The sequence below is a fragment of the Hippichthys cyanospilos genome, chromosome 3, assembly GCF_059441005.1.
Source record: "Hippichthys cyanospilos isolate Australia breed blue-spotted pipefish chromosome 3, RoL_Hcya_1.0, whole genome shotgun sequence".
NCBI lineage: Eukaryota > Metazoa > Chordata > Actinopteri > Syngnathiformes > Syngnathidae > Hippichthys > Hippichthys cyanospilos.
In genome coordinates this window covers 28,607,275-28,628,953 of record NC_142371.1, presented here as the reverse complement: position 1 = coordinate 28,628,953, position 21,679 = coordinate 28,607,275, and the positions used below count along the sequence as shown (strand labels likewise).

Below are 21,679 nucleotides of genomic sequence, written 5' to 3'. Positions count from 1 at the left end.
TAAAATGACAATCTTTTTGCTTTTTCTTTCGCCAGAGGTGGCTATAGTACTAACACTGTACAGTCTGGGCTTACATAGAGACAAAAATGAATTAAATGTACGGATTCAACATTAACTTCAATAAAGGTGAGAGACTGTATAGTACTTTAAAAGCAAAAGTGTATTGTTCATTGTCGTATATAAAATACCAATCGATCGTTTGGAAACGCTCGTTACTTCTGTTTAAACATTTCTGAATTGCAAATTAAGACTAAGGTCATCGTCACGATGAAGTAATTCCGATGGTATTATTTGGTAGACAAAAATGTGAAACAAAACCTTTATCATGTGTATTCTTTAAATTGGTTTTGTCCAGACAACAGCTTGTACATCTTACTGTTTTCTCAGTGATCTTTAGGATGTGGATAATGTTTTATAACCTGGAATGACTAACACAGCCGTGCATTATCAAGAGATAAAAGCTTGAATTTCTTGACATCTTTACCCTTTGCGTCCTGAAGAGTCAAACTCCAGTCCATAATGGCCTATGTACTGCATATTTTCCAAGTCTTTCTTTGCAACACAACTGATTCAAATAATCAGGATCAATATGAAACTCCTGCAGAGTTCGCTGATTAGCAAATCATTTGAATCAGAAGTACCGCAAAGAAAACCTTGGAAAACATGCAGGACACAGGCTGGAGTATGACCGTTCAGGACTAAAACTGTTTTAATTTGTTTAAGACCATTTGAATTTGAAGCTGCAAGCTTTTTCCTGGTACCGTACCCGTCTTGATAACTCAGCATGAATATAAAGGAATTTATTCACTTGCATATTGCTTGCACTGAGAAGAGAAAAAAAATCACTGGAAAAGCTATTAAACCATGTGCATACCATTGCTAAACAGTATAGTATAATAAAAATAAATGAGTCAGTGCTTGTAGGCTACTCGGATAGAGTCCATACTGGAATTGACCTAAGTAGAAGTTGAATTTTACCATCAATTTAATGTAACACCTGTTTTGATCATTTGGAACAACAAACCTTTCATCATGCTTCTAAGAAAAAAGCTAACCATCATGTTGGCTCAGGCTTTTAAGCCAGCAAAACAACTTGTTCCCGCGTCTTCACGAACATTGCGAACTGACGAACAAAAATCGCTAAATTGGCTAATGATAACTGCAAAAAGACATCTTTCTTGTGTGTGTTTTTTACAGATTACACTAATGGGTTTTTTGTTGGCACAAGACCACACAATTGCCACAATCATTCTTGAAGTAGACATCAAACAAATGTTTTAAAGGGGAAGCCAAGTTATTTTTTTACAATATGCAGCACCATTTGTCTCAATAAGGCATTCAGATTAATAATGCATTTGCAGAAAATGAATCTTGCCTTTTTTAATGATCTCAAGGGTCAGCCATTTTGCCACTTCCTGCCCACCAAAAATGGTATCACAGATGCTCAAGGCAGAGATACAGACCAATCTCAGCGCATCTTACGAATGTCACATGACCAAACTCAGAAAGCAGCCTTTGAGTGCCCCGCTGTCAGACATTTTTGTAACATGCATGTTATGCGGGACTTGGGAGGGGAAGTGTGCATCTGGAGAAAACAAGCAAGCGCGTGGAGAAAAGCAAATTTCACACAAGAAAGCCTGAGTGAAGATTGAAATCGTGAGCATCTCGACTAAGGCAAATGTGCTAACCATCTGTCCACCATGCTGTCTCATTGCGTCATTTAGTCATACAATGGTCATCAAAGGACTGAAAAACACGTCCATCCTCTCCACCCTGCTTGAAATTTTTTTGTTTCTTTTTACAAGCCAATCTGTTGACCGCTCGTGAAGGTCCACACCCTTCCTTAACCACAAGAGCTGCTTGAGCCATCAGCACAAGCGCTCCATGACAGACACAAATAGAAAGCCACCAGGCAGCTGATGTCATGTGAAGCAGCTGGACTAGTGCATGAGTATATGAGAGCAGAAGAGGAGGTCACCTAAGATGTGTCATTACTCTGACCTTTCTGTTTATGTGCTCAAATGGACTTTACAGATGATGTTGGAGCACGGCGTCTATTAAAATCTAGTTTCAACTAGATGACATTTTGAATGACTACTCGTATTCAGTGGAAAATGTTGCATTCTTAGTTTATTGCCGACTGTATTTTGGGGGGATTTCTGGCTGCAAATGGAAGGCGAGCATGTTCTGGGTGTAGCCCCACTCGCTAAATCTGATGGAATAGGCTGCCGTTAACCACAGTTAATGATGGTAAATGATATAGGGCCCATATAATATAATGTAATGTAATAATATATTTTATGTACACACATACTGTACCGTCAGTACACTGTAAACCCAAATGTTTAAAATAATTAGATAGATTCGGTGGTGTAAACTTACAAAAAGTTCTACTAACTGAAATAAATTGAGTTTGTATAATTAGATGGATTGAGTGGTGCAAACTTATACTGTAAAATGTTCTACTAATTGATATAAATTGAGTTTGTGTAACTTGTTCATACTTTTCAGTTATATAAAAAGGAACCAATATAGCCGTCAAGATTCAAGTGGACCTGCCAAGTGACCTGAATAGGGCTCTCATTTAATCTATTTTGTATTCAGAAATATTAATTAAATTGCAGTCATCTTTATGTATAGCGCACTGGCTAAATTGCTATGAGATCTCTTGGTGCTTCACATAGTAAAAAATAAATAAATAAATAAACAATCATAAGTAAATGGCAAGCATACAAAACCAACAGCAACATAGAAAATTGAGGAAGATTGGGGATAAAAGTCTAACTTAATTTTAGGTTACTAATGTTTCGGTTACTGTACTTATTATCAATGAATGGATGGATGGATGGATGGATGGATGGATGGATGGATGGATGGATGGATGGATGGATGGATGGATGAAAACTATAAATTTAGTTGGCATAGCTGTCCCCCAAAAAAGAAACAAAACAGCCTATATGTACATCTATACTGTATATGCAATAGTGTACATAAAAAGTTTTAGTGGATTATCAGTAAGAAAACCAAGCTCATCATTTTTTATTTAAAAGCCAAAGTATCTAGAAAAGAAAAACACCTCCTTGGGTTTAATTGTAATCAGAGCAAACTGCAATCGCCAGCTACTGCATGGTGGGGGGAAGCATCGATGAATGTTACATAGCATAGCGGTTGATTGCACTTTTGTGACTCCGTGCAAATTGGGTCTAATGACTCACACTTTGGCTCGCAGCACAATATCTTCAGCTCCTATGTACCTAACGATGCCACTGTTTATAAATGAACTAATCAAATATTACGGGATATTTACATATTGTTGATTTCTACAGTATGATCGTTGGACTGTATTGTACTTTGCAAAATCATTAACAATGGCATCGGTGCACGGAAAGAAACAAAGCTATGTCTCTTAAGATTCCTGTAAATTTTGTAAACGCACACCCTCTCCAGTGAAGCGCAGATAAGAGCTGAGCGGTTGCTGTGGCAACAACACGTCAACTTCAGCCTGCGCTCCCCTATTACAGTGAGGAAAATGTTGCCTGTAAGAAAGTCCAAAATGTCGAAAAGAATGGTACAAAACCTCGCCGAAACCATTTGCAGGCAAGTCGCTCACTGTGAGTATTTTGCGATGCTTTATTATTTATTTCTTTAACTATTGGGGTGTTTTCCAATGCGTAACTTTTGACTTGTTAATGCGCCGCAGCCGCATAATGAATGCAACGAGGCTCATTTGTCCCTGCTTTTGTTTTATCGAGCCTAGTCAATAAAAGAGAGGTGGAATGCCTCATCAGAGAGTTTCATGCGCTATTAGAGGAGCCGGCGAGTCCTGCAAGGTCACTCGGCGGCTTGGACAGATGGAAGCTAAGAAGCTTTCTGCACAACACCTTTGGACTCACTAACGACACCATCATGGATGGAGGTGCAACGCATTTAAAAGTCTACACACTTGTTTAATTACTACTTTTTTGTGGTTAACTTAATTTGAACAGTTGCTTATGGAGTCATGCTAGTGTCACAGTTGTGTCATTGAAGGGGAAGTCAAGTCAATCCTTTTATGGAGTCCAACTAGGCTAAATACAAAATTCTGATTAATATGGTGTTTGCTGACTATTAACTAAGTTGATATAACCGTTTTTTTTTTTTAATCAATCTCTGGGGATGGCCATTTTACCACCTCATGTGGGACAGAAGCCCAATGTGAATACCCACAGTATGCCCTACAGTCCTCAATGAAATGTACACATACATAGAAGAAGTGCATGCAGTGTGTGAGAGAGCAGATGACAAGCATACAAAAACTGAAGATTTGAGACAGAGCGTGTTACGTCACAGACTTGTGCCACAGTGTTGTATCTGTTTTATCAAACATGGTAAAACACTGGAAATTTTGCAGCTATCAGTTATGTTAAACATGCAGTAAAGTAGTTGCAAAATCACAATTCAGACTTAAGATCCCAGTTGAAGGCAGCTATGACTCCTAGCAATCACACCTGGTTTTGTGACGCAGGCCCTGCACAATTTGCTGCGCATGTGCAAAAGGTCGCTAAATACAGCAACTACGCTAAGACAAAATACCGAAGCTTGGCTATCCATCACTAAATTGACCCGTCGCTAAATAAACACGCTGCTTCAGTGCACAAAATGCACAAACTGAGCACTGATTGAAACAGGTTTACGTTAGTCGATCAGGGTTAATACAGACAGGGTGGACGTGTGGGTATTAATGCCATAAAATGACATTACGTTGCCCAGGGCACAGGTATTGACCAACTATGGCTCATCTCTTTTCTTAATTTGGTCATGTTATATTTGTTGCTAGGCCATGATTGGTCATTGTCTGAGCAACTGTGATGTCATTGTCAATTGACAGTGAGTGCCCCTAAGATGGTTGAAAACGAGTGGATTTCGCTGCTGACTTCACGTTCCACAAACACAATAATAATCAGCATACCATTGTTAGACTACTGGAGTCACAAAGAACATATTATCGTAAAGAAAAATTCAGAGTTGATTCAGATTTAAATGTGTATTTGTTTTTAAACCGATGTTTTTAAACTGATATTTGTGGCTTCCTGATGCCACACATGAAAAAACGGAACAAGTCATTCAATCTTGACAAAATATGATAACTAGAATTTAATTGTAGAATTGTAAACTCATGGTGGATGTTCCTATCTCTCGTCCTGCAGTGTTCCGCACATTTGACAAAGACAACGACGGGTTTGTCAGCTTGAAAGAGTGGATTGAGGCACTGTCCGTTGTTCTTCGTGGCACCTTGGACGAAAGAATAAAATGTAGGTGATATTATAGCATTCAAGGGAAGACTCTCATTAGACTGCGTTCCACACTTTTTCTGTAGACTGCTTTCAAGTGTATGACTTGAATGCTGACAAGTACATCACCAGGGAGGAGATGTTACAAATGCTGCGGTACAGCCTCAGACTATCTGGAGAGGAGGACCCTTATGATGGCATCAAAGACCTGGTGGAGATCACACTCAAGAAGATGGTGTGTATACTAGAGAACAGCACGTTTTGCAAGAAAAAAAGGGCTGAAACAACAAACAGCTGGACATGTATTTGCATTTGAAAGGTTTGGGGATTTTTTTTTGTTTTAATTTTTAACAGTAACTTTCTGACTAAACTTCACAAAGAGAAAAAACTCATTTTAATCAGATGAAAATTCAAATCTACATCTCTTTTCTCAGGATCACGACCATGACGACAGGCTGTCTCTGGATGACTTTTCAAAGTCAGTCAAAGAGGTGAACTACATGCTTGAGGCGTTTGGAACCTGTCTCCCCAACACCACGGTGAGTTAAATCAGCTGTCAAGCATTTCACACCGAAGATGTTGTTCCACTTAAATTCTTGTTTCTCTTTTTACAGAGGATTGACTCTTTTGAGCAGCGTGTATTTCAGAGTCAACTGCACTGATGTCATGCGAATATTATACATTCAGTAATAACTGTTTTTATCAATGCAATATTCATCCACTTCCTACAGCACCTGTCACACTAACTCATTCATGTATCCATCCATCCATTTTCTTAGCCATTTATTCTCGTGAGGGTTGCAGGTGTCCTGGAGTCTATTCCAGCGTTTTCGAGCAGTAGGCGGGGTTAAGTGGTTGCCAGCCAATCGCAGGGAACACAAAGACAAGCATTCCTACACACAAACACACCTTTGGACAATGTAGTGTCCAATACATCTATTATGCATGTTTCTGAGAATGTGGAAGGAAAGTACCCAGCAAAAATCCACACTGGCACAGGGAGAACATGCAAACTCCAGACAAGGAGGCCTAAGTTGGAATCAAACCTGCAATTTCTGTACTGTGAGGCGGGGCGTGTTACCACTCTTTCACTAGACATTCACGGAAAGAACATGCAAAATGTGTCGAAATAAAAGGATGTCCAAAGTAATATTTTAAACGCTCATTTTATTCATTATTCGTATTTACAGTGGGGATATTGTCAAACCGCCGATCAAATTCGGCGCCGTGGCTTCATCTTTTTTTCCACTGGCTTGAGCTCAGGAACACATCCCACCTAAACAAAAAAAGAACATCTTTAAATCAGGAACTTGAATTAATTACAAAGGAATTAAACTCAGAACAAGGATGAGCATTTCACTTTTTTTCTCTCTCACAATCTATTTGTGTCAGTTTCCTATATATATAGTTTCCTATATATATATATATATATATATATATATATATATATATATATATATATATATAGGAAACTGACACAAATAGATTGCTGAAGCCGCCAGTGGAGAAATGCTATATGCGATACACTTTGAAATTAGAGGTAAAAAGTTCAATTGATTGACTGACAACAAATCAATCAAGCTGATCATCAATTAATCATTTCATGACCTAGAATTGTTGAAAAGAACTTGAGCAGTTGGACAGTAAATATTCTCAGGGTGTTTTTGTTCTCAATGAAAGCCAACTTATCATTTAGTAAAATCAAAACATGACTTTTACAAAACAAGACTTTACTTTGGGAAACAAGGATCAATGCTTGCATTTTCAAACTGATAGTATGAGTGCATTTAATGCACATTGAATGATAACAAAAGTCTTGATTTTGAAGAAAGGGTCAGAAAGTTTTTAAAAATTCGCAAAATTTACAAACGTTAACAGATTGATGGATTATTAAAATAATTGTTAGTTGCAGCCTTATATGAAGTGACACATTGATCGACATCGTAACTCTAACAATACACTATGAAATATAAAATATGAAATATACATAGAAATATAAAAAAGCAAATTTCATCAGTAAAGTCCACTATGCTCCAAGACATAAGAGTCGTGCTACCTGCTTCATGGTGTTCCTGATCAGATTGGCAGTTGTGTTCAGCGAATCATCGTCCATGTCCACTTTAGGAGCGTCCTCTAGTTGCGGTCCAATGAGTGGCTCATTCTTTCCGATGACCTCAGCCGGCCAGTGGGACACAAACTCTTCCGTCTTGCGTTTTCTGCTTTCCGAGTGTGTTGTCCTTGGTACAAACGTGACAGCAGACGGCCGATTCGGGCTCAGTGTAACTTGTGTGCGTCTAGATTTATGTGAGTGTTGTCGCCCGTGGCTTGAGTTGGAGTTTGGTGGGGCTGACTCATCTTTCACGTAAGGGATGGCGTTGTGCAGTGTCCCCATTTTGTCCTCTGTTGGTACAGTTCCAAGGTGCATGTTGTGTGCGGAGTAGTGATGTTCCTGAGGTGGTAAGGGCAGTTGAGGAAAGGGTGATTGAAAGTCCGCATTCCAGCACTCTGCTTCATTGTCACGGCCACTTGTTTCAAAATGAGTGGAGATGACTGCCGCTGTGGGTTCTTCCCCTGTGGGTTCTGCTGATGTGGGCTTCATGTTCACTGCCTCTTGGTGTCCCCTCTCTCGAGCTTTGTATCAAAGAATACAGAGTTGCAATTAAAAATAAGAAAAAACACAACTTTGGCGGCTCATCTTACAACCATTTACAAATCAAAAATAAGAAACCATTTATGATTTTTTTTCTCCCTCCTATTCTTTTAGAGGCTTGATCCAGGCAATTGAGCATGTCGTGCAGTAACCCAAAGGTCAGCTGTTTGAATCCCACTTTATCCGTTGTTGTGTCCTTAGGCAAAACCCCACAACCAAGCAACCCCGAGTGGTTGGGACAGAAGGCCGTAGGTGCAACATGGCAGCCACGCCTCCTTCAGCCTGCCCCAGATTAGCTGTGGCAAACAACATAATGTAGTTTACCACCACTGATGTATGAATGTTTGAGTGTATGAAAATCGTAGCCATAGTGAAGCATCTTTGAGTGCCCAGAAAAGCGCTACAAAAAGTGATGTATTATTTGTTCGTTTGTATCACTTAGATGCAAACAAAGCTATTTGGATAAAATGCTGCCAATTTCATTCTACACAAGCTATTCAATGACAATCCGCGCTTTCTATTCTGTTCTATTTTACCCAACACCTGAGGTGTGTGCTTGTGCCCTCGCATCCTTTCCTTTTAATTCTTTTTTTGGCCTGGAAGAGCAGCTAGGCTCACTGCCTCGGGCCTGAGGTGTATCCTACTCTGTAGATGGGGTACTTGATCTTTCGACATGTGCAAGATCTGTGATCGGTCTCCATCGTGGCCCGATCTTATCATACACACTTTCTTGTGTACATGACTTTAGCAGGATTTTGTTGGTTAACACAGTCTTGTTCCCCTCACAAAGCTTGACATTTTACATACTCGAGTGGGTGCCTCTGATTTAGTTGCTTGTTGTGCAGCTGCCTTTTGTTGCAACGGGCTTCAAACATTACAGTGGTGCAGTGCTTTTCCATATCTGTCACCTAAAACCAAACGTTATTGACAATACAAATCATGTCTTTTAGAAACAAAAGGTTCACTTCCTTTAGCCGTAGCTATGTTGTGCAAGTCTTCTGTTTGGCGTGAGTGTGAAATAAACAACAGGAATGCAGAAGCTACAAAAGCTCATGATGACAAAGTGTGCCACAGCAAACAGGAAAGGAAAATATCTTTTTTTTTTTTTTAAATCAGCAAAAAATAAATTGTGAGTGATTTCTGTCACAAAATATGTACATTCATAACATGATGTTAATATAATGACATAAGCAGGGCTGGGCAATAAATGAAATAAATTCAGTTATTCATCATTTTTAAAAGTGACAAGTTGAGGATTAGCTAAAACATATAATGGAGATTTTGCGCAGGTGGCAGAATGCTAGATGGGTTGCTTAAGAGATTTTTTAAAATAGATACTAAATACTTGATTGTTAACTTATGCACAAGAACCCAAGGTTCAACAGCCTATAAAATAAATAAACAATGTTGTTTAAATGTAGTAGTCTAGCTTCTGATCCTGTTGGTTGTCTTTTTGTTTCGTTTTTTTTAATCCTGTTGTTCAGCGATCTGCGCCAATATCCTTACGCTATCAAGCCTAATAATACAATGTGGCGACCTCTAATGGAACAAACAGAAATGAAGAAAGAAAGAATGAATTGTAGTTGTTCATCCTCTACTAGTATTACACCTTTATTCTCAAAAACTACAACCTTTTCTGACAGTATTACGAGTTTTTGTCGTTATATAATATCTATTTTGATCAAATTTAGGTATTTTATCTTCATAATCCTACAGTAGACTTTATTCTTTCATTAACTTCTACAAATAGTTCTTTGTTCTAGAAAATGTATTCTTGTATTTGTTACTTTCTTTTGATAATACTAAGCTTTTTCATATTACCTTATTGTGTGTGTGTGTTTTTTTTAAATGCCATCTTGTTGCAACGTCATTCAAGTAAAAAAAACGTTTATCTAAATAAAACTGCCAGTATTTATTGGTTTTGTAGTTGGGTTTCTTTTTGGTGTGGCCCAATTACTCGGGAATAGTTGTGCACCTCTGTTCTGTGCCATCCTCATTATGTATCTCCTCCGATCCTCCAGCTTCATTCTGGTGTCTTCCACAGTCTCATATTCGGGGACATAACAAACATGCAGAACACCGCCATAGAAACTTTTCTCATCCATATGTCGTTTGGCAGCTCTGAAAAAGAAAATTCATAGAATATGTAACATTCTGGTAAATATTCTGTTAAATATAAGTTTATCAAAGTAAAAATTCTTTGTTAGTGAACTCAAATATTTTTGGGGTTATAGTACAAGAGTTCAATTCTGATTTCATCAGTTCTTTAATCAAATATTTTTCAAATTACTTACACGTCTTATTAAGTAAAGAATGTGCCTTTTTTCACTACTTGTGTACATATTGCAATGAAAAAGTCGTATGAACCTGGAACCAGTGAGCTTCTGGAATTTTACAAGGTAGACCTCGGTGAACTCCTCGGCAGGGTACTCGTCCAAGGGCCTGTACTCCTCCACGACTCCGTACAAAGCACACAGCTGGATGAGCTCTGTCATAACTCCGATAGCAGGAACCCCTTGGACCATCACGTAACAAGATTCCAAATTGATGGTGTACACCTGACAAGAAGACAGATGACACTTTTGTTCACACTTCAAAGAGGTTTGTTTACCATCCTTACTTCGCACAGGACCTCGGGGCGATCCCAAATATTTAATTGTCGGCTTTAGAAGCGATAGCAGGACTTTAAATACTACCTTAACGGCTCTCGCTTTCCTCCCCTCTCGATATTTTGGTCGAGAAATGCACACTTTCCGTTGTTCGTGGTGTTTGTAAACATCGGGTGCCTTCCAGCAGCTACTCTTGGCGGCCGCCATGCTTGGTGGAAATATGTTTCCGGTAGACGCACTTTGAAAATAAGAGTCTACTCCCAAACTCAGCTGAGTTGCGAGAGTGCAGTTGGTATGGTGTCTTTTATTTTGAAGTATGACAAGAAGTAATTTTTAAAACACTTTCTTGTGGTGTTTTGATGGCATTTTACACCGTTCTTGGCCATTAGCAACCATGTTACACAAAAGTGACTCAAACTGACTGTCGAACGCATTTTCCCTTCTAGGAAGAAGACAGAAAATATGGTACATTCTCATTTAACAAGAAAAACACAAGGCCTGCCTTGACACTATATGAACAAGTAAACAACAACAAATAAAGCAAAGAAAAAACGAGCAAGAAAGTCAATTTAAAATGGAAGTCAACCCAAAATCGTCTTTACAATAATATGTTCAATGCAGCCCTGTAAGCAAAATGCAGCATTCTGATAAACACTGCTTTTCAGGAATGTCACTTATGTGGTAAAATCCATCCATTTTTTTCATATCAGAGGGCAACCATTTTGCTTCCTGCTGCCAACCCAAAATCGTCTTTACAATAATATGTTCAATGCAGCCCTGTAAGCAAAATGCAACATTCTGATAAACACTGCTTTTCAGGAATGTCACTTATGTGGTAAAATTCCTCCATTTTTTTCATATCAGAGGGCAACCATTTTGCTTCCTGCTGCCGGCTAAAATTGACATCACAATTGCTCAGAGCTCAGGAACCAAACAAACCTCCGCTTTTAAACGTCACATAATACAACTCGGAAACAGGAGAGCCGTGAAATGTTGTTGCCTAAGACCCGAGCGACTGTTATGCCATTCCTTTTTTGCCAAATCCTTTTTTTTGTTGTTTTAAATCCAGCTCATGGAGCAGTTATTTTGCCACTTGCTTTCAATTGAAAATGACATGTCAGCCGCTCAAGGCTGAAGTAACGACCAACAATCAGCTAGCAAATGCCACATGACCAAACTGAAAATAGATACTATTATCAGGAAAAAAACTGACTTGATTTCCCCTTCAAGTAATGCCGGTGTGTTGCACTTTTCACCAAATTCTATTCCATTGCTCATATAACCTGCTACACCTATTTTTTTGTTTTATTACTGGGGTACGGTTGGGAAAAGAATGTACTGTCCGCGTCAAAGGCAGCAGTAAGTAGGCCTACATATTGGTACAGTATTTGTAGTGCAAAGGTGAACAAGGCCATAGTGTAATCTAGGTATACAACAATGGACCACGCCTTTCTTGCAGATTATGTATACATGCACCATCACTGGCACGAGACTTAAAGTTTCATGCCCGGTAAATAACCAACTACAACTTTTTTGTTTGTTTCCCCTGCATTTAAGTTCACACATAACCACTAAAACATGACCTTCCAATTGACTTTAGTGTAGAGCAAACCCGGCTAAATACTACATTTGGAACTCAATCTCTATTCAGTGATTATGGAGAAAGGCCAGAGTGTGCGCATGCTTTGCAATTTCAAAGCCGCATGGTACCGCATCACAGTATTTTTTCGCTTTAGTGATTTACTGTTGTCTTGACATTAAATGTCATGTTTGTACATTTTGTGTTCTGCTCAGGATTTTCGTACATGACCAGTTTTGCATTTTCCATTTTATAAAAACACAGTTTGCGGTGCTGTTCAATAACTTGGTAAAGCTCGAGGATTGCTACTTAAGTCCGTAATGTTTACCAACGTTATAAATTGTGGCGTTGGCACACTAATGAAACCGGTTTGACATGACCAAAACACCTGTAAATCATGTTTGACTGAACCCGTTTTAAATACAAAAATAATAATAATAATAATAAAATCAAAGAATTCACAAGTTTATGCGAGTGTGGGAAAAAGTGACAGAAATGCACATGTTCTCACATGATTTATTTTTAGTCTCGTTTTGCACCCACATGTTGTGCGTTGCCACACTCATAGACCACAAAGACAGCGCTATGTTTTCAGATCAGTCTTCCAAATCTAGCCTGTCATCATTGTCTTCTTGATCCATGTGATGTAATTGCACACTTTGGTGTACACTCCGGGCTTATTTCTTAGTGCGCAGCCTTTGCCCCATGACACAACTCCTTGGAGAATGCCGTCACATGTCAATGGACCCCCGGAGTCACCCTGTGAATGAAAGAGGACAATTGCGGAAATGGCACATCTTCAAATAGCAGAAACACACTGAGTGTTACCTCCAATTTACCTGACAGGAATCTTTGCCTCCCTCCAGGTAACCAGCGCAGATCATATTGTCAGTGATTTGGAAAGGATATGCATTAAAGCATTCATCATCACTCAGAAGAGGGACATCCAGGCACTGCAGCGTATGAGGAAACCTTGCTAAAAATAAAAATAAATAAATAAATAAAAAGATGAGAGGATTTAGTGCACACTTGATGCAAATTAGCTTTTCTAGTATTTAGGTACTAGGGCATCTCCAGAGTCAACTAAAACTAAACTACAATAAAATGACTCAACATCTGACAAATGAACCAAACTAAAGTATATCACCTATTGCTATATTATGCACTCTAAAAGCAGTTGCGTTAAGTATAAGCCAATTACTTTTCCTACCTCTGCTTAAGATGTCGCTCTCCTGCATGTCATACATAATGACAAATATTTTTTAAGACTTTTGAGGCGTTAGTTTTTCAGAAAGCGTTAGACACTTTCACAACTTTAGTCATATGACTCACAGCCTTCGTCACTGGGGCGGATGCTCCCCCAACCAGAAACATGGCACATGCTCCCCTCTGTGGCACATTTAGAAGGGAGCGTCGCAGGGCGCACATGGTTGTTGAGAGACGCTGGTCGACTGAGTTTGATGAGCATGATGTCGCTGTCCTGTGTGCGGGGATTGTAGTCGGGATGGCGAATGAATTTCGCCGACATGATGTGTTGTTCTGGGCCCTCGGGCTCCCAGATATTGTGCTCACCCAGCCGCAACTCAACATTGGATCTAGGTGAAGCGTTATAAAGTTATTGAACGTTCCTATATGGAAGCACTTGATTTAAAAAAGTAATAGTGATCCTTTTTCTCACTTTGTTCTGCAGTGGGCAGCAGAGAGCACCCATTCCGAAGACAAGAGAACCCCACCACAGAAGTTGTATCCAGTGAAGAGAGACACTTGGTAAGGCACTGAGTTTCTGGGACACTCGTACCCACCAACTATCCTGTCGTCATCCTTCAAGGCAGCTGCAAAGAAAATTGCCAAGGCATCAAATTAAATCCATCAATGAGTCATCACTGTCATGTACAGTGGATATATAAAATTAACAACCCTGCACACTCCTTGTTCATATGCCAGGTTTTTGTGATGCAATCACAATGAGACCAAGACAAGTATTCAAAAAAAAACTAAAAAATAAATAAATAAATAAATAAAACTGTACAACTTGGACAACTCAAATGTGATCCTTGAGAATAAAAGTAAAATTAAAAATTAAAATAAAATGAACTGAAATAATGCAATTGCACAAATGTGCACACACTCTTGAACTGTGATATGAGTTGTGACTGTGTTTAAAATGAACTAATCATCTTCATCATCATCAAACTTGATTGAATGGCAGTCAGCACACCCCTACCACCATTCAAGGTCTCCTTGATTAACCCCAAATTATGCCCTAGTGGGCCTTTTTTGCTTTATGGCAGGATCCTGAACATTTTGTGCTAACTCTGGCTGCTATTTATCACGGTTCATAATTTCCTCCTCCTTGTTTATAGCCCCAGTTTCGACTGAGTAAAAACAGCCCCAAAGCGTGATGCTGTCACAACAAATGCTTCAGTATAGGCATGCTGTTCTTTTGTTAATGAGCACTGTAAAGTTTGCGGTAAAATAAACCTTTTTGAATTATGAACAATAGGTTCATCTTTTGTTTCATTGAACCACAATCCCCCCCACACACACATTTGTTTTAAGATTTTGATGAATGGTTGTCTGTAATCGTGTCCGCTGAAAATATTTAGTGACCAGTCCAGAGCGGAGTCTGGCTTTTGCTTAACATCAGAAGGGAAATGTTGTGAACCTGAACACAAGGAGCCATGCAGAAAATGGATGAATGGATGTTTAAATGAGCTCATTGTGGTTTGTTTTTTGTTTTGATTTTTTTAATTAGACATGACCACAGCCAGCAGTTTCCTGTGTGAAGACCAAATCCTGTGCGCCATCTGCCTAGAAGTGTTTACAATTTTGATGCCATTTGGCCAAAACCTCTACCAGAAATGCATCACCATGCACTGGAAGAGCAAAGAACAATGGCTTTGCCCCATGAGCAACAGCAAGTTCACCAAAAGACTGACTCAGAATGTCAACACTGGTTTCATGGAAATTCTGGAAAACCCTAAGAGCCATCAAGCCATACCACTTAAACCAGATGAGGCGTCATTCAACCAATGCCTTGGCTCCAAATTCAAAACCATGGATACCTGTTTAGTCTGTTTGAGGTCTCACTGTTGCATACACCTGCAGCCCAAGCAGATGGTCACTGCTTAAATAAGTCACCAGCTTCCCTTGAAGACCCCATCAAGGATCATTTGCAAGATTTGTGATTCTTTCTGCATGACCTGTTTCATTTCTGAGTGCGTAGTGCAGAACAGTTGGCACACAAAGTGGTGCCTTTCATCGATGGGTTCAAGCAGCAGAAGGCTCTGCTGCAGAGGCAAACCACACAAATGGAGAATATAGTGACAGATACAAGTCCAACAGGTGATGTTTGTAGAGTGCAAACTGAAGGACAACAAGGAACTACCGGTAAGTGGAAAATGCAGCAATATCTTGTTGGGTCGGACCAGACATAGGCAAATTACGGCCCAGGGGCTATAGGTGGCCCATTAAACATTTTCATTAATAAACCTTGGCAACTTGACAATACAGCAAGATGCATAAATCATTACTTAATGTCCTGGTCAATTTCTGGGGGTCCCAGTTATAAAGTCTTGACAACATTTAAATTAAAAGCTCAAACATCTCACTCACTGCACAATGTTAAACTAGTAATATGATATGTGCATATAAATTCTGTTTGGCACATGGGTGGAGCCAGTGTGAGAGCACAGAATAAGCGAGGAATTCTTAGAAATGCATCAATGAAAGGAAAATGATATTTTGGGAATGTTTAGGTTGAGGAATTAACACTAGTACATGGTTAAAAGCTCCAAAAAGTTGATTTCAACCTGAATTGGGTGCCAGCCGATCGCAAAGCGCACAGAGACAAATAATCACTCACACTCACAAACACACCTTAGGACAATTTGCCTTCGTCACCAATTTGCATGTCACCTAACATGCATGTTTTGGGGATTGTGGGAGGAAACTGAAGAGCCAGGAGGCATGGGGAAAACATGCAAAATCCACACGAGAAGTATGTTGAATTGAGTATGGTACCCAGAGAACACCCAGAGAAAGGCCAGACCTGGAAGCAGACTCGCGATCTCGGAAAAATGAGGCAGACGTGCTACTGTGCCTCAAAATGCTCTTTTAGAAAGAAGGAGGTAAGTAATTAATCAGAGTAGCCACTTTTTGTGAAATTTCTGTTTGATGGTGTGCCGTGGTTTCTTTTTAATGATCATTTTGGGTTTGGAAACACTGGAAAACAGGGCTGTGTGTACTCAATACCTATAGTATACTATTGTACATCTGCGGCCATCAGTGTGCCTTTTCAAAAATGTTTTTTGTCTATCTGTAAAAATGTCTGTATTTTTTCTCTTTCTTTTTCATTTTATGCACTCCCCAAAAAAATGTATGGATCCTCAAGCAACACAAGTAAATGGAAAATGCAGTTGAGAGGCTTTTTTAAAATTCATTACCAGAAAAAGTCCAAACTCATCTGCAGTAAATAGTAACTAAACACAGCTCAGTTCAGTATTACTGGCCCCACCCAAGCCTGATTACTGCCAGATTTGTTGAATCAAGAAATGACTTCTGTCGATACATCACTGCTTTTGAAACGTATAAATCGGGACCATGTTTTTGGCAATGTTTAACATGATAGACTCGATGACTGTACTCCACCCTCTCTTATTATACAGACACTATGCAAAAACGATTTGGCTCATGTTGTCTACCAAGAAGAACAAAAGATGCCTTGAAAAATAAGTCACAAGAGGAGTCGGAATAGTTGTTTGATACTGCGAGGTAATGGCTGAGTTGGTGACACTAATTTACCAATTCAACACATTTATGTAACAAGTCTTTGCTCTTTTGCTATGGTATACAAGTTTGTTTGTTTGTTTTTACCATACCTGCAGTTCCACAAAGAGCAAGGAGAATCAAAAGCTTCATTCCCTTTATACACCCAGTCCAGCAGTGTTAATGTGACTTCAATCTATTACTCTCAGCAACGTGAGCGCTTTTATCTCCTATTTCTCAAGGTCTTTTTCGTCACATCTCAAACATTAGACATCTGCTCCATTACCCATAAATTGTTTATCTGTTTACAGTGAAGTGGATGTGGTTTGAGCACAGCCATGTTCAAGATAAAACAAAACAAAAAAAAAAGAAATTGAAAACAGTGCTACAAGTGGGGAGAAAAGTGCCATTATTCTCCTTAGACAACTGTTGTCAGGTAAGATAGGCATTAGGTAACAGCAAATCATTGTTAATTAATTAATAAAAAAATGTCTATAATTTGGTAATAATAAATACATAATATCTTCCTGAGTTTGAAATGCCAGAGACATGTGAATGCACCTTATGTTTTGTGTGCATCATGAGACGTCACACTCATTGATGTGTCACTGGGTACTGGCGGATCCTGCAATCACAGTGTAATTAACATTTTTTAAATCCAATTATCTTTGAGGGTTGTTTTTTTTTCCTCTGGGGGGGTTTGAACTTTGTGATATGATCTGCACTAAAAAAACAACAATCAGGTGACAACTGACTTTTTTTTTTTCGTTTGATGCTCTTTTTTTTTCTTGATTGATGTTTTTTCTTCATCTGAGATTTTTTTTTTTTCAGTGTGATGTTATGCAGGCGAGCAAAATACCTTGACGCTTGACTGGTAGACCACGGGCGACGCATTGAGGACCCCTGATTATTGTACGCCTACTTCATTGTTTACGCCGATTTCGCCACGCATGATGCTCGTCACCTTAACCTTACCTTCCACATCTCTAAACCAAAATGTGAGTCACCTGTAAATTATGAGTCAATAATTGACTTTAGTTTATAGTTATTAAATAAAAAATATGTATTCATTGAGTGGTGACTTTATGAGTCAGAAAGAGTTACTCATGTATAAACATATAGGCAATAATGAACAACAGACAGGAAGACAACTTAATGGGAGAGTGCATTGAACCTAACCCTGTGATTATACACTTAAGGCTAAAATACAACACATTCCCTTCCAGCACAGGCAGGTTCTACTTCAGTTTTTCATAAACATTTGTCTCCATTTTGCAGCTCATGGCTTGTTGTTTTTGACCTCAAATAAAGTGCAGAGCAACTTTAATTGGCCGCACCTTGAGTTATTCGAGTTATTCCATGAATCAATGACTGTACTGATAGCTTACTGTTAAATTCATTTCTCTGAATTTAAGCTGACCTGAAAATAACTGAACTTTTTCTCTTAATGAATTGTGATCAATGATACCACGAGTGATGTTTCGGATATTGCTAACATTCAGTCAGTAACATTACATCAATAAAGACAGCAAGCCATTTTAAAAGCTTTATAACTGTGGTTCTCAAATGGGGGTACGAGTACCCCCGCGGGTGCTTGAAGGATCTCCAGGGTGTACTCGAGATTTTAAACAAAACAAACAAACAAATACTTTAAAAATAATTCTTGAATTCATTCAATGTTTCGGGAAAATATAAGTTTATTAAACAAATGTTACAGTTCAATTTCATTATTTTAGAAATCCAGCTTCCCCATACTAGAATGCTTTGACCCAACTTGTCACATGACATGTCATGTTGATTATATTTTGTGAACAAATATTGATAAATAATTAAGTTATTTCTTTTTGATAATCAATCTCTTCTGTGATCCATACGAGGACTCTTATGTTTGATTATTCTTTTTGCAGACCATTACAAATGAAGTGTGAAAGGTTGTAAAGTTTTAAGTTAGTTATTTTATAAGTTCTAAATCAGACACTGATGGCATGTTTAAAGTCTTTTTTTAACACCCCAAATGCTTTACACTGGTTAAGGGGTACTTGGCTGAAAATATATTTCACAGGGGGTATATCACTGTAAAAAAGTTGAGAACCACTGCTTTATAATGATCACAGTTTTGTATAAAGAACACTGACCAATAGTATAGATCTTTGAAAAAAAATATTTAAATGTACCCAAATGTGACCGAAGGTTCAGCCCGATGCCAGTGATATGCAAAACAATGGTGGCTCACCAAGCAATTGGGTATATGTGCAACCTATTTCCACATTTGGCAAAATGTGCAAAACCACTTCCCAGTTGCTCAGGCGAATAGTGAAGAGAACTGCGATATAACACCTGTGGGAGCTAAAACCCTACTACACCACAAAGAGATAACAGAAGTCACGGTTTAGTCATCATTAGTCTGCACATATATCATATTGTATTTGAACACATAAAAATGATATATGCACATTTAACATTTGGTGAAAGACACCGGCCATTTTTTTTTTTAATTAAGCTTAGATTGAAACAATCATTTCATCAAATTTGTTTTGCCTGTTATCGTAGAATACACCGAGCTAGTTATTTTCAACAAACTGAAGAACTTTGTTATTCATTTTACTGTCTGAAGATGTTGTTTTTTACCTTCCTATTTCTCTTCCAAAGATAATGGGGATTATCTGCTAAATTAAGATAAATTATTTGTCATTCTTTATCAAACTTTGTCACCTACATCTCTAAACTATCTGTCAGATTCTGTTTATGTATCCACCTGTTGCTAGATAAAGTTCAAAGAGCAAAGATATAAACGGGCACAGAAAGCCACACAAACGATTATGAAAAGTTTAGACAATATACCCTAATTATCTTATTTCCTCAAATAGTGGCCATCCCTTGTAACCCAATTTATTGTGTGGTGCATAATCCATTGAGGACAAATAAACATCTGTTTTCATTAAAAAAAAAAAAAATATGGAGCTAATTAGCAATTATTTTAGTTCATAGATGCTATTGTTTTCTCATGGACTGCTGCCCTCATTTTAGTTTTCTGCACAGCAAGATAAAGCGCGAGAAAATATGCTTTCGGGTTGCCAATGAGATAACGCATTGTTGACGATATTCTCTTTATGATAGTTGATGTTGTGCTTCAAAAAATTAAAATAAATAAATACAGTATTCCTTAGAAATAAACTCAGTCACCCGAGTGCTAAAAGTTTCTTTAACTTTCTCTGTCACATGTGACACCCAGATGCCTATTTCTTTACACATCTGCAGAGCAGAATTTGTGATTAATCTGGGTAAATAAATAAAGGCATTTGTTAACAGAAAGTTTCCCAACCCTTTGTATTTGATAGCACCAATATTATTGATAACTGCATAAGTTGTAGTGTTAGTTTTAGAATTAATGACCATGCTACGACTGGAGACTTGTGTTTATTTGACCATCTGGTGTCCCCTGTTTTACCAGTTCCGGCTCCCCTCATCTTATTCGAGCGCGCCTCTAAATAAACTGTTTGAGAGAAAGGAAGCACTGTATGACTTATGCATTACCAGGCATTTTTTCTGTCAGACGGAGCCAAGGTTGATTATTCATATCCCTCTGGTCTGCTGGAAGGCACCAAGCGTTGTGGTGGAAAGTATAAGGACCAAAGTAAGGAAGTGGTTTCGGTTGTAGAGGCTCAGCTTTTTTTTTTCCCCTTGTGTGCGGTTCATTTTGTGAAGAAAAAAAAAAAAAGAACACATCAATGAGGCATAATGGGGGCAAGGACAGTTGGCACTCATTTTGACTTGAAAAACAAAATCCCCAACCTTTCCACACTCGGGGAGACAAGGATCTGATTCCCAGTCAGCACCGCAACAAGACCAACAAACTTTTGAGGGTTCGGCTCACTGCAGATTCCCACTAGTTGTGTCTTTATGACGCCGTCGTGACCAGAATCCAGAAGTTCCATCACCATCGGCTCACTCAGCCCCCAAAAGAAAAACGCTGAGAGCTTAACTGTTGTGCACTGCGTAGCTATGATAAGTACGGGGTGAATTACAGTACAGTGACTGTGGAAACTACACTATGTCATTAGCGCTCCACTGCACCACACACAAAGACATGCAGACAGTAGCATGCATACATTGTCGTTTAGCTTCTTGGGTTATTCCCCCACTTCCCCAAATTCTATATTGTGAATAATAAAGCAACATACTCCAACGGCATATATCATTCTGCTCTGGTATTCTCTTTAAACCTCCACTGGTTCTTCTACACACCCAAATTGGTATTTGTGTGGTGTACACATAATTGCACGTTTGGTTGGTAAATCAAGAACTCTGGCAAAGCCCTGCGCTCAGAAGGCTTCCCTCAAACTATAGCCTTGGAATGACTATTAATATCCCCTACAGACACAAGTAAAACGTCTTTTGCTTCTGCGAAACAACTGCGCACCAAAATGTTTGGGGGAATAAATCTTAGCGCAGAAATGAAAGCTGGTATTTGTCAGGGGCATTCAATCTAATTTAAACAAAGTAGTCAGTCTGTCTAGACTTCAGTTCTAGCAGACAGTAGTTTTTAAGAGGTTGCTGAAGCGGACTTTTTGGTCGGGTGCAGGCATACAGTATGTGGGAGTGCCGCTTATTGATGTGACTGAGATAAAATAGTTGATGAGTCTTCCAACGTGCTCCAAAAGGGCGTTGTTCAAACTCAAGCTGAGTGTGAGTGCATGTAAATGAACACAATCCTTGACTTTTCGTGTTTCTTACTCCCCCCATCCCATTCTTCCACCCCCTCACATCTGGACTATTGGCAGGGATCAGTTCCTGTGTGGTTGTG

At 38.8% G+C, this 21,679-nt stretch overlaps 3 protein-coding genes across 3 annotated transcripts; 1 reads left to right on the top strand and 2 right to left on the bottom strand.

The window, feature by feature from the left end:
• Window positions 1-3,508: 3,508 nt before the first annotated feature.
• LOC148426710 (calaxin-like) lies at window positions 3,509-6,356 on the top strand. The gene is made up of 6 exons (XM_088411108.1): window positions 3,509-3,611; window positions 3,758-3,916; window positions 5,187-5,291; window positions 5,357-5,505; window positions 5,705-5,809; window positions 5,885-6,356. The coding sequence occupies exons 1-6, from the start codon at window positions 3,530-3,532 to the stop codon at window positions 5,930-5,932; spliced, it is 648 nt and encodes a 215-aa protein (XP_088267234.1). The 5' UTR covers window positions 3,509-3,529; the 3' UTR covers window positions 5,933-6,356.
• Window positions 6,357-6,421: 65 nt separating this feature from the next.
• LOC148426709 (RNA-binding protein 48-like) lies at window positions 6,422-10,775 on the bottom strand. Its single transcript, XM_088410763.1, has 5 exons — window positions 10,617-10,775; window positions 10,288-10,478; window positions 9,896-10,041; window positions 7,327-7,901; window positions 6,422-6,546 (listed from the first exon to the last, which is right to left on the bottom strand). Exons 1-5 carry the CDS (start codon window positions 10,734-10,736, stop codon window positions 6,484-6,486), a joined length of 1,095 nt encoding a protein of 364 aa, XP_088266889.1. The 5' UTR covers window positions 10,737-10,775; the 3' UTR covers window positions 6,422-6,483.
• Window positions 10,776-12,629: 1,854 nt separating this feature from the next.
• On the bottom strand, window positions 12,630-17,085 carry LOC148426708 (trypsin-3-like). The gene is made up of 5 exons (XM_088410014.1): window positions 16,989-17,085; window positions 13,787-13,940; window positions 13,441-13,703; window positions 12,948-13,084; window positions 12,630-12,868 (listed from the first exon to the last, which is right to left on the bottom strand). Exons 1-5 carry the CDS (start codon window positions 17,026-17,028, stop codon window positions 12,719-12,721), a joined length of 744 nt encoding a protein of 247 aa, XP_088266140.1. The 5' UTR covers window positions 17,029-17,085; the 3' UTR covers window positions 12,630-12,718.
• Between the last annotated feature and the right edge of the window lie 4,594 nt (window positions 17,086-21,679).